We start from the raw sequence: 12,057 nt of genomic DNA, 5'->3' as shown, positions 1-12,057 counted from the left end.
ATCCAACGAAAACTACGATTGAAACGCCGGCAATTGTCAAAACAAACCCTTACAAAACAACTGTTTTTCAATTTCTTTTCCAAAATAAAAATGGGAGACGAACAGGAAAGCGAACCAGTCATCGGTACCGGCAACCAGGACGAATTAATAATGCAACAGCAACGCCAAATTGAACGTGAAGTATGTTCCCCAATTACCTCGGGTTGTACCTTAATCCCGGTTAAGATTTCAGAATCGACTGCACTAGTAGGAGAGTTAGAACCGATAGTGTCGTTAAATAGCGAATACTCCAACGACAACGTCTACTTAGAGAAGATTAAAGACTTGTCCTCCAAGTATAAGCATATACGTAGGACTAGGCCGGACGGTAATTGCTTTTTTCGTGCGTTTACCTACGCGATGATAGAACAAATGTTGGAGAATTCGAACGAGCTCGAACAGTTCATCAAATTAATCGAATGTAGCAAAATGGGCCTTCTGCGTTTGGGGTTTCCCGAATTCACCGTCGACGACTTTTACGAAACCGTAATGCTCCTGCAGGACACTGGACGTTTTAATTTACGTGTAAATGTTGCAGTTTATGGATGTACTTAAGCGGGTACGGGATATAAAAAACGTTAACGACGCCAAAAAGGAACTGCATACGCTTTTCAACGAGCAGGGCTATTCGGATTACATGGTTGTGTATTTACGTTTGCTAACCAGTGGACATCTACAGAGAGATCAAGAATTTTACAGCTGCTTTATTGAAGGCGGACGAACGGTCTGTGTACTTTCAATTACGACTGTAATCTGTTAATTTTGTACTGCAGGTGGTGGATTTCTGCCATCAGGAAGTCGAGCCGATGTACAAAGAGAGTGATCACATTCACATCATGGCTGCTTGTGCTGCTTTAGAGACGGGTGTACGTGTGGTGTATATGGACCGTGGTAGTAGTAAATCAAACATTGAGCACGATCTGCCCGAAGGTACCGCTCCTAGTGTTCATTTACTTTACCGTCCTGGCCATTACGATATATTGTATTTGTAATTTAATTGTTATTTACTGATCTTGTCATGTAGTTTTCAAATAAAACTCTTTAAAAGACCTGCCAGTAGTGGTAGTATTTCATTACAGTACCGGAAGAAACCCATTATTATTATATAGGGTGCGCATTATGTATGAAATATATATCTATGTAAAGAACGACTATGCAAAGTCTTGCTGTATAAAAGTTGTTTGTTTCGCCATAATAAGGTAGCCTTCAGTTGTTTTTATTTCTGAAAACAAATGAGTAACAAAAAACTATTACATTTTTTTAAATAGCAATGTGCTTGATAGAGATTTTTACTCTTTTTGAGGACGTAACATGTTAAGTACCATTATGCAAGACAATTTTTGAAAAAAAGATAATTAAATCATTAACATTGATGTAGATGAAGACAAAAGAAATTAGCAATTTGCATCGCAATGATAAATGTTCAAAACATTCGCCATTGGCCGCAAGGCATTGTCCTAACCGGTCACAAAAAGCTTGAATGAATGTCTGACTGTCTGAGTATTCTGGGAGAAATGGCTAGAGCACTTTTGCTAATTTCGTTTTGTCTTATAGGTTTCATAAGAAACCGAAAATGTACACGTTCATTTGTTTTATTTAGGTGTAGGTATCTAGATTAATGATATTAATGTAGGTAATTATGATCATTTTTATAAAAATTTTTTCTAGGTACTAAACTAACATCTAAAATCTATATGTATATAGCCAAATTAAAGGGGAAAAATTTGTATAAGTAACTTATCTTGTCGGTAGAATCACAGACCGCGAAAATTTTCAAGATTTGTACCATCACATCAAAAGTTAATTCTCCTTTTTCTTTCTTTTTTGGAAATCAGTTTCTTCTCTATAAATTTTGATGTGGTTTGGACGTTTTGGAAAATCTAAGAAATTTTATTTTCTCGTTGATTTCGGAGTTTATTTTTTTTTACAGAATTGAGGCATGTGTACCAGCTACACCAACAGTCGACAAATTTTTTCTGATTTGTTCCTTTCTCTTTAGAAGTCGCTTTTTTGCGTACAAATATAATGCCTGTGGCACCTTTCCGTCTTGGACCGTCTACAATGCAGGGATTTGGGGCTTGCACTCACACTCATATTAAACCCCATGTCCCATTTGTCGAAAACACCACCGAGTAGGTACGTACGTCTATCACCATCAGAGCATTCTTCCTTGGATCATTATAGCTATCAGCTGATCTGGCTTCCATTTCGCGTGTACCCATTTATAATTTGCGAATTAGGTCTGAAATTATTTACCAATTCTGCTCATTTTCTATCAATCTGTCAGGACCACTATATCGCTCCCATTCCCCCCTACTGAATGTGTCTCTGGTTTGGTTATATCTGCCTCTACGGCCAGTAGCACTCTGCTCTTGATCCCCCGTGGACCACTACAGTTTTACATTAGCCTGTAAATTTGATCTGCCACTCTGCTAGCCTTTCCTGCGGTATTTCTCGTGTGTTCCATATCATAGAGTAAAATTTATTTACTCTATGTCCATATATGTAGGGTAGACTACGATCGAATATGTTATCATAGCGTACTTCTCTCCAGTGGCACTCGTTGTCCTTCCACGAAGGTACTGCAACAGTAACCTGATTCCTTCCCGACTTTAAGGCGGTTTTAGTTCTTTTGCTCATCCAGAATCAATTCGCCAACTATTTCTGGACTTCCTTCACCGCCGCTGTAGCATGTTCTCGTGTTTATTACTAATTTGTAGGCGTTTCGTCTTGTTTGATATTTTATTATTTGATTTTATTATCATTATTGTGGGGAGAGAATTGAAGGCATTTTGTGCATCCAAAAGTCGCTAAAATCCGTATGGTTCTCCGTATGCCTCTTTCCCAGGTCGTTATTGATATTCAGTAGATGTCGATAATTCTATGCTATACAATTTCGATCTCTCGGCCAGTAGTTACTTTTTCCATCAGTTTTTTCTTGTCTATAAGAAGCGAAATCGGCCGCAGCGCTCTGATGGGATCTGTACCGCTGATCGCCATTCAATTTTATTACATATAAAACCATTACATTTTCGCTAGCAGGAAATTCATTAAATTTACTTGAATTGGAAATGAATATAGTTTTACGTAAAAATGGCTAACGAAACTATGTTACAAACTGCATCCATTTTCAAAAATTACCGCAAAAAACCGTCAATATTCTTCTAGAGGTCACAACTTTTAAAAACAACCGATGATGCTAGCGCAGATGACCTATCCTATCCTACCTTATTTAAACAAATTAATGTAATTGAACTCTTATTAGGTACGGTAAAAAGGTCACCAAAGTGCGCGCATGCACATGCACATGCCAAACGGGAAAAGTTTGCATTGCAACGAATCATTTCAAGTTCTTTTAAACGCATACAACGTACAAGCGCAGCTAAATATAAACACCAAACCGAAGGTTATCTCTCTGTTATCGACTGATTAACTGGAAGCGTCAGTACTGGGCCTGGGTAATTTGGAAGAACCAGGATGATTCCACGTTTCCTCGTAATTTTACTAATAATCGTCTGTACGTCCCATGTGAGTACTTCAATTTCTGTTTGAACGACATCTTTGATCGGTATTTTTTAGTTCCTTCATGGCACTTCGTTGTACAAAAAAGTCAGCAAGTGTGAGAAACTATCTCGCCAGGTGACGAATCGCCTTAAGACCGCATTAAAAGACTACAAGTACTCGGTGAACTCGTTCGACTGTAATTTACAGTACATTTTTGATGGTGTCTACGGCGAATTCCAGTCGAAATTGTTCGACTTGAACGAGAAAATGGCAAAGACAAGAGCGGGCACCTGCAAGGAGAGCTACGAGAGCGAGTTGGAAAAGTTGGGCGATAGTCCGTTCGATTATTGTTACAATTCGACCCTAGTTTCGAAAGGGTATGAGACGATTGATAATTTTGAGAGAAGCGCACAAGACGCTTGTAAGGGTTGTAATGTGGCCAAGGAAGATGAATGTCTTGCAACATTAACACAACTGTCCGACGAGGTCGAAACGTTTTCTAGTTCTAGCCGATCCATTCTTAAAGCGTTGGAAAAGGGGGTTGAAGCGTGCGTCGCTAGAAGGGCGGAGGATGTTTCTCAACGTTTGAAGAATCTAAGCGAGTCTATTGCTAAGTGTTTGTAATGGTTGATAGGAGAAATTAATATTTATTATTACACATACAAATGAATTTTATGAAAATATATAACAAACTTTATTTTTGTTGTTTACTTGTATTGGAACTTAAATCGTCAACCGACTCCGTGGCGCAACGGTAGCGCGTCTGACTCCAGATCAGAAGGTTGCGTGTTCAAATCACGTCGGGGTCATCACTTTTTTTAATTACCGAATTTACTTTGTATGCTTTGTTTATTCATTTTTAATAAATAAACAATTATGTAAGTTAATAATATTAATAAACATGCCAAAGGTAATTTCCGACGATTCTGATAATGGTAAATTAGCCCGGCAGAAAATCTAAATACAATTCTGTGAAAGAAAAATGGTAGATTTAAACTCGTATAAGGATATTTCGTCAAGCACCTTAATACCAAATAAAATTTCTGGACTGAACTTTGGGCTGAATTTTCTGTAACCCCCCCCCCCCCTTCGCGTTTCCGAAAACCGGATCATGATGTTCTTGAAGCCTTCAGGTCAGCAGTACACGTGCCTGAGACATATACAGACATAGCAAAAACATAAAATGTGACAAAAAACGAACTATTTTAGGGTAATTCAAACTGCACACTCGTACCCCACCATGGGATGCACCTTGTCGTGGTGGTGGGGCTTAGTAGTCACAATTTTCTGTGGCGAAGCCAAGCATCCCTGGCGGGCGATTGCTACCATGGCTTTAATCCGTAAAGTCCGATCCGTGCTTTTCACGTACGTTCACTCCTGAGGCGTGCGATACAGGCGATTTTTTGACAACTTCTGATTTTGCTGATACAGGAGTAGAGTTTCTAGAAATTGAACTTTACCGACACCAGTACTTAGGATTGTGGGATGCCCCAGGAGCTGACCATGACCACCCCTGTCCACTTAATAGAGTTAGGACTCTGAGGGGTTGTAAAACTAGCTTCATGATTAGGAAAAAGAAAATAATTTGTTCGTATTGTTTTCCTGATGAATGTTCGTGGTTTTTAACCAGCACTTGAAATCGGGAGGGATATACAGAGTGGCTTAAATTAAGTAGAATAACATTGCTATCTTTGTTATTATAATAGGTAGGTACTTACAGATTCGGTTAAATGAGCAAAGTTGTGTAGTTTTTGATGTTGATGGATATTCCGGTGCGATATATTTGTTATAATTGTATGGTAAACGGTTGGAAAGAGAACAAATCTAATACGGCGTCCATTAAAAAAAATTCCTATTTGAACTTTTTAAAAATGGCGATTTTCACTTTTTTTGCAATTATGTACGAAGCGATTTATATTTTTCAAAATATCGCATCGGAATATCCATCGGCATCAAAATAAACTACCAGAACTTTGTCAATTTAACCGAATCTGTATAAGTATAGTACCTATGTAATAATAACCAAGTGTTCAATGATAAATTTGAGGTGCGATGGACACGTCTTTTACAATAAAATAAATTCCCTTACTGATTGTTTGATACAATACACTTTTTGTACAAATAAATTATCTTTTAAGGTAGCTATCACAAGCACAACTCCATAAAATCGCATTGGAGATGCACAGAAACTAAAACCGTTACTTTTTACGTTACGTTTTAAGACTTTTGAGGACTCGTACGAAACCTTTTGAGTTCCTGCTTTATTTAACTCACTGTAGAGGACTTTTTCATGCAACTTTTTACATACTTATACTATGCGATCAAAAATGAGTTGCTGTCGAGTTACCTTTGGAATTTTTGTTTACATAGGAAATTGAACTTCCAAAGGCGACTCGACGGCAACTCATTTTTGATCACCCGTTATGTTATGTCGTGTATTTGTCACTAGTCACTACTCTCAGTACAAACTCGTTCATTATTCTCCAAATATCAACTTAAGATCTTCAGCAGGGGCACCTCTAAAAGGCATTATGCGGGTCACTCTGTAACTGGGCGTAATCCTGTTGAGAGCCTAGAACAAGAGGGACAATAAATAAATAAATAAATCAAGTGCATGTATGGATATTTCTAGTCTATAACTTTTGATTGAGAAGTCTGATCGAAAAAGTACGAATTGTTTTGGATTCTACGCACCAAAATTAATAAGAAAAAGTGTTTTTCCGAGAAATTTTGGTGCAGTCGATTTTTGGTAAAAAAGGAAGGTTATACACTGCCTTTTTTTGAGCCCCGAAAAAAAAATTGTCTCAGATCGACCCGGGAAAAAATTTTTCTTATAGAATGTGGCCTGTAGAATCCATAATTTCAAACAGTTCCAAGATTGGGCTACTAGTTCAAAAGTTACAGCCCTTTGAATTTTATTTCGAAATTGGTTTCTAGTCTATAAATTTTGATCGAGAAGTTTGATCGAAAAAGTACGAATTGTTTTGGATTCTACGCACCAAAATTAATAAGAAAAAGTGTTTTCCCGAGAAATTTTGGTGCAGTCGATTTTTGATAAAAAAGGAAGGTTATACACTGCCTTTTTTTGAGCCCCGAAAAAAAAATTGTCTCAGATCGACCCGGAAAAAAATTTTCTTATGGAATGTGGCCTGTAGAATCCATATTTTCAAACAGTTCCAAGATTGGGCTACTAGTTCAAAAGTTACAGCCCTTTGAATTTTTTTTCGAAATTGGTTTCTAGTCTATAACTTTTGATTGAGAAGTCTGATCGAAAAAATACGAATTGTTTTGGATTCTACGCACCAAAATTAATAAGAAAAAGTGTTTTCCCGAGAAATTTTGGTGCAGTCGATTTTTGGTAAAAAAGGAAGGTTATACACTGCCTTTTTTTGAAGCCCGAAGAAGAAATTGTCTCAGATCGACCCGGAAAAAAAATTTCTTATAGAATGTGGCCTGTAGAATCCATAATTTCAAACAGTTTCAAGATTGGGCTACTAGTTCAAAAGTTACAGCCCTTTGAATTTTCTTTCGAAATTGGTTTCTAGTCTATAACTTTTGATTGAGAAGTCTGATCGAAAAAGTACGAATTGTTTTGGTTTCTACGCACCAAAATTAATAAGAAAAAGGGGTTTTCCCGAGAAATTTTAGTGGAGTCGATTTTTGGAAAAAAGGAAGGTAATACACTGCCTTTTTTTTCCCCCGAAAGAAGGAATTGTCTCAGATCGTCCCGGAAAAAAATTTTTCTTATAGAACGTAGCCTGTAGAATCCATAATTTCAAACAGTTCCAAGATTGGGCTACTAGTTCAAAAGTTACAGCCCTTTCAATTTTCTTTCGAATTTGGTTTCTATTGGATACCTAAATCTGATGGTAGAAGTTAAAAATGGGCTGGTGGGCTTTCGGGAGAAATATCGCACATGGGTAGCAACACTGTCAAGTCCAAAAATGTCATATCATAAAAAAAAAAAATAAAAATAAAAAAGTTTGTAATATTCTTCCACTTATGACAGTGTTGCTGTGTCAAGTGGTGTTCTATTCAATGTTGTGGATGTTAACATTTAGTTTTGCAGTGAAATAACTCAAACTAATTAGGTCTCATTGCTGTAATTGCAAGTTAAAAGGTCGAGTCAGGAAACAGCGAATGAGGCCTAAAGGGTACTGCAAAACAAAATATTGAAGATGCTGCAGAAATTTTAGAGGCAAAGATAATAACGGGCGATCAAAAAAGAATTACTGCCGAGTCGCCTTTGGAAGTTCACACAAATTCCAAGGGTGACTCGACAGCATATTAAATAGTGTTTCATTTTATAATTTTGGCATTATTTCAGGCAGAAACTCGTATAGATAATTTAGAAGAATCTATTATAGACAATAATATACAGGATACTTTAGAGGAATCCATTATAGATAATAATATTTTGGATTCGGTAAAAAAACATACCTACAGGCAACGTATACATAACTATAATTATAATGGGAATTTTCGCCAGAAAATAAATTACGAATTGAATCACTGGATAACATGGATGATGATTTACTACAAGCGAGACTATAAAAGCAACCTATAATCAAGAATGTCTTCTAAACAAGTAAGCAATGATCATGAAGAATAAATAATATAATTTAGTAAATAACTCTTCTTTTAAAATAAATTTCAGATTCCGATCTTGTTTTACTCCAGCTAATTTGGCTTATACCGAAGAAAATGGATATAGCACCACTTTAACTAGAATTTTAGAACTACAATAGGCCGATTTATTGCCACTTGAAACAAAGAAAATTACTAGCGGATCGAGTTCAGAAACATCCAGTTCTAGTTATGATCCTATGGAATCTTCCACCGATTCCAGTATTGCGGACACTGGCGAGGATAATGAGCTGCCGGGTTAAGAAAATCGCGGAATGAAAAAAAGCTTGGAAAAAAAATATAAAGGTCCTTCCAGGCGACACTATAGCTTCGGGGTAAGTGACATAAATACGATGACTTTATTTTTTTTACCAAAACATGTAGGTATGTATATCACAGGTAGCCTTAAAACAAAAAACTAACATTGAGAACAATTGTTTATATTTAAACGGCAGTCGACTGTTTTAAGCTCGTTCGTATGGTATTTATACTCCCTTGGTTTCCCTAAAACGAATAATTACACACCCCAATTAAAGTATAACAACTGTCAATCATACCCGTCTAAAAATTGAGCGCTTTGATCCGTTACCTCTGGGTAAAAATGACGAGCTGTGAGCTGTGTCCGAGTTCTGTTGATCGGAACGTTTTCTTTTAAACACTCGCGAATTAATGATTTTCTGTATCTGCAATTCAATTCAATGAAATTTTATAATTGCGCTGGCAAAGTACCTGTTTGATGAATACTGTTGTTGTTAACGTGTATAGTACGGGGTTGAGGGCTGAATTAATAGGCAGAACGAGTATGGCCAACCAAGCATACAAGGCTTCGGATATTGCACATCCTGAAAGTAATTAGTTTAGGGTTGGTTTTAGAGGGAATGCTTACCTGATAGTGCTGCCAGTTTGACGCAAATCACTGGAACCCAACACAGGCAGTCAGTAAGAATGATAACTCCGAATCTTTGAGCAACTTTGTCACGATCTTGGCTTTGCCTGGTGGATCGGCATGCTACGCTACTAGCGCGTATCTCTTGTATCATGCGACAATAAGCGTAGCAAATGAAGATAAGTGCAATTGTATTTACAAATACGAACATCGCTGCCGAGTATTCCCATCCCTGTAAATTACAGATGGTAATGATCTTAGAAAGGTCGGTTACCTTATCGTAAGGGTCGTGTATGTGCAGAGATAAGCACACCCCATTACTGCCATAGAATTCGTCACCAAAGTACTGATCGGCTATTGTGGTTAACGGGGCCGCCGCCACTGTGATGGCAATAATCCATAGAAAGGTAAGCGTTAAAAACGCGGCCTTTGCCGAGGGTTGCTTTCTGGCTAAAGGTTGCGTGACCGATATAAACCTATCCCATGTTACTAACGATAAGATCAAAACCGACGATTCGCACGATAACGTACTTAGAAATCCTAAAAATTACTTGGGAATAGTTGAAATCAAATTGGGATAACTCACCGCAAAGGTTGCACAGAGCACTATGCCTCCAATCGGACTCGTACTGCAAGTACATCCCTCGATAGTAGTAGTCCGCAGTTGCGATTACAAACAAGTAAATACCCATTAGCAGATCGCTCAACGCCAAATTTCGAATGTACAGCGAATGCACCACGTTATTAGCGGGCGCAATTAGCCTACCCAGCAGTACGATTATGTTGCCCGAGCAACCGACCGCGCCCATGATCCAGACACTACAAGTATACCTAAATGTTACGTCTCCCCTTTCTCCCAATTTACCTTGTCCGTAGAATGGGATTGTCCAAGAGATGCTCCTGGCTGGAGATTCCGTCACCTTTCGGTTCGCAGACTCGCACGTGGGTTGCGGCAAGACACATTTCGAAACGGTCGAAATAGCTGAAAGTACACGTTTTGGTAACGGGTGCGGGAGGTAAACGATGATACTTGCATATACTGAAGCTTGGTGAGAGGATGCAGCAGGTTCTTTGGTAGCTTCCTGAAGGCGTTATTGCCCAGGTATCTGCAAAAGGTTACTTGGATCAAGAGTTTTCCAATCGTAACACTTACAGTGATGTCAAGTTGTGCACATCTTCGAAGACTTCCACGTCCATGTGCTTGATGCCATTCCCTTGCAAGTTACTGTAAAGCGAAAATTATTTTAGGGCACACTCGTAGCACAACAATCTAAAATATCCCAACTAAACTGTGAGAGTTCATGCATTAATTGCCAATTGAATAAAGAACCACCTGATAGTCGCGTCTATGAAGGGTTTTCTTCGTAACGGTTCCAATTTTTATGATTTAAAAAAAAATTGTTGGTTTTTTGTATTGGTTAAAATCAGAAACCTTTTAGAAGGGGCAAATAATTATTTATATGGTATAAACAATATTTATGCTAAAAATTAGTGTTGTGTGATTTTTTCCACAATAATTCATCAGTATAATTTTATAATACCACTTGAAAAATAGTCTTGGAAAAAGGAAAATTATTTAAAACACATTAAAATGACGCAACCTGCACCATCCAGTAATGTTTTAAAAAGTTTGCTCTTGCAAAACTGAATGCGAAGCAGCGTGTGACTGCAGAAAAAGTGGCTCCCATTTCTCCCCTGTATGCATAAAAGTGACTGCGATATGCACCCACTATTTGAAGAAGATGAAACCTTCGAATCTCAACATAATGATGAAAGTACCTATAACTAGAGAGTGGAGTTTTTCAACTCGAGTTCAAAGAGAGTTGAAAAACACTTTCTTCTCAAGTTTTTCATACAGTGTGGCACGCCAACGGCGGGACATATAGGGAAATAACATGGGAAAATACATTTTCGGCAATTCCTGCTCCCCATTTCATCCTACAGGAAAATTAAATTAAACATCCTAAAAGATGGTTGGCCATGGAGTGACGTGTCGCACTTGCTAGGTACCTACTACCGGGCGATCAAAAATGATTTGCTGTCAAGTCGGCTTTGGAAGTTTAATTCAAATACGATTTCCCATCATGTAAACAAAAGTTCCAAAGGTGACTCGACAGCAACTCATTTTTGATCGCATAGTACAACAAATCGTTCCTTTGACTATCATCTCACTTCAACCACGAAAGGGTGAAATAATTACACTATAAAAGATTGGCCTGTCATCAAACTTAACTGAAAATAAATCACGAACTTCGCCGTGTATTATTCCCCAGTATAAAACGACTTTACAATAATTTCTTCTGTAGTGTAATTATTCATGTTGGCGTGTTTATTACAGATGACAGTTAAATCAAAGAATTAGGTGACAAATGCGGTAGGTAAATCATGGCCAACCAATTTTTTACTACCTTTTTGGATTTATTTATTTAACTTTTATACTTTTGAAAAATGGCTTAGGCGCACTTTTTTGGTGACATCTAATGTCGATTTTAATTAACTATCCGAGGGTGTTTTTATTTTTTCTTTAGGTTTAAATGGGGAGCAGGAATTGCCGAAATAGTTATTTACATTATTAGTGCGGGAACAGTTATTTTGCAGATGAGCGCGAAGTTTGGTGGCTCGAGTGCGCAACGCGCACGAGCGACGCATCTCGCGCGAATCAAGCAAATACTTTTCACGCACGTAACATGTATTCTATTTTTTGCACGGATTAGTTTAATCGAATTTATATAAATTCAAATCCTTTTCGCGAGATTTTTGCGATATTATAATTCTTTTGAAAAAATCAAGTCCTCTATGCCGATAAAGTAGAAATTTAGAAATTTAAAATGTCAATTTATTGTTCCAAACTTCTGGTTTAAGCTTTTTTTTGCCCGTGTACTAAAGGGAATGATGTAAAGTGTATTTATATTTTCTTTTTTACTCTTCCATCATACTACTTATTAGTTTATTATCCGCACTAAATAGTTAATTTCGTTGAATTTTTAGACACTAGTGCGCGA

General features: G+C 37.5%; 4 protein-coding genes and 1 non-coding gene across 9 annotated transcripts in view; 4 read left to right on the top strand and 1 right to left on the bottom strand.

Moving 5' to 3' along the window:
* LOC116168387 (ubiquitin thioesterase otubain-like) lies at positions 1-1,088 on the top strand. Its single transcript, XM_031484191.1, has 4 exons — positions 1-180; positions 226-525; positions 578-763; positions 813-1,088. Exons 1-4 carry the CDS (start codon positions 91-93, stop codon positions 1,029-1,031), a joined length of 795 nt encoding a protein of 264 aa, XP_031340051.1. The 5' UTR covers positions 1-90; the 3' UTR covers positions 1,032-1,088.
* Positions 1,089-3,377: 2,289 nt separating this feature from the next.
* Positions 3,378-4,240, top strand: LOC116168714. Its single transcript, XM_031484666.1, has 2 exons — positions 3,378-3,567; positions 3,619-4,240. Exons 1-2 carry the CDS (start codon positions 3,517-3,519, stop codon positions 4,165-4,167), a joined length of 600 nt encoding a protein of 199 aa, XP_031340526.1. The 5' UTR covers positions 3,378-3,516; the 3' UTR covers positions 4,168-4,240.
* A 40-nt stretch (positions 4,241-4,280) lies between these two features.
* On the top strand, positions 4,281-4,352 carry Trnaw-cca. Its single transcript has one exon. It is a non-coding gene; the product is annotated as a tRNA-Trp (tRNA).
* A 1,527-nt stretch (positions 4,353-5,879) lies between these two features.
* Positions 5,880-12,057, bottom strand: part of LOC116168467 (relaxin receptor 2-like) — a 61,734-nt gene continuing 55,556 nt past the window's right edge. The window contains exons 12-20 of one of the 4 annotated variants that reach the window (XM_031484325.1): positions 10,209-10,280; positions 10,090-10,161; positions 9,921-10,037; positions 9,642-9,874; positions 9,330-9,595; positions 9,056-9,287; positions 8,899-9,011; positions 8,759-8,852; positions 5,880-6,115 (exon numbers count right to left, since the gene is read on the bottom strand). In XM_031484325.1, coding sequence (XP_031340185.1) covers positions 6,063-6,115; positions 8,759-8,852; positions 8,899-9,011; positions 9,056-9,287; positions 9,330-9,595; positions 9,642-9,874; positions 9,921-10,037; positions 10,090-10,161; positions 10,209-10,280 — 1,252 coding nt within the window. In that variant the 3' untranslated portion in view covers positions 5,880-6,062. Of the gene's footprint in view, positions 6,116-8,526; positions 8,674-8,726; positions 8,853-8,898; positions 9,012-9,055; positions 9,288-9,329; positions 9,596-9,641; positions 9,875-9,920; positions 10,038-10,089; positions 10,162-10,208; positions 10,281-12,057 lie in introns of those variants that run through there. The other 3 variants (XM_031484323.1, XM_031484326.1, XM_031484324.1) reach the window with 3 other exon arrangements.
* LOC116168466 (toll-like receptor 6) overlaps positions 7,303-12,057 on the top strand; it is a 52,867-nt gene continuing 48,112 nt past the window's right edge. For both annotated transcript variants that reach the window (XM_031484319.1, XM_031484318.1), the window contains exons 1-2: positions 7,303-8,131; positions 8,201-8,504. The gene's annotated coding sequence lies outside the window, so the exon portion shown is untranslated. The remainder of the gene's footprint in view (positions 8,132-8,200; positions 8,505-12,057) is intronic.

This window comes from Photinus pyralis, unplaced genomic scaffold, assembly GCF_008802855.1.
Source record: "Photinus pyralis isolate 1611_PpyrPB1 unplaced genomic scaffold, Ppyr1.3 Ppyr1.4_LG4, whole genome shotgun sequence".
NCBI classification, from domain to species: domain Eukaryota; kingdom Metazoa; phylum Arthropoda; class Insecta; order Coleoptera; family Lampyridae; genus Photinus; species Photinus pyralis.
This window is presented reverse-complemented; position numbering and strand designations above follow the sequence as displayed.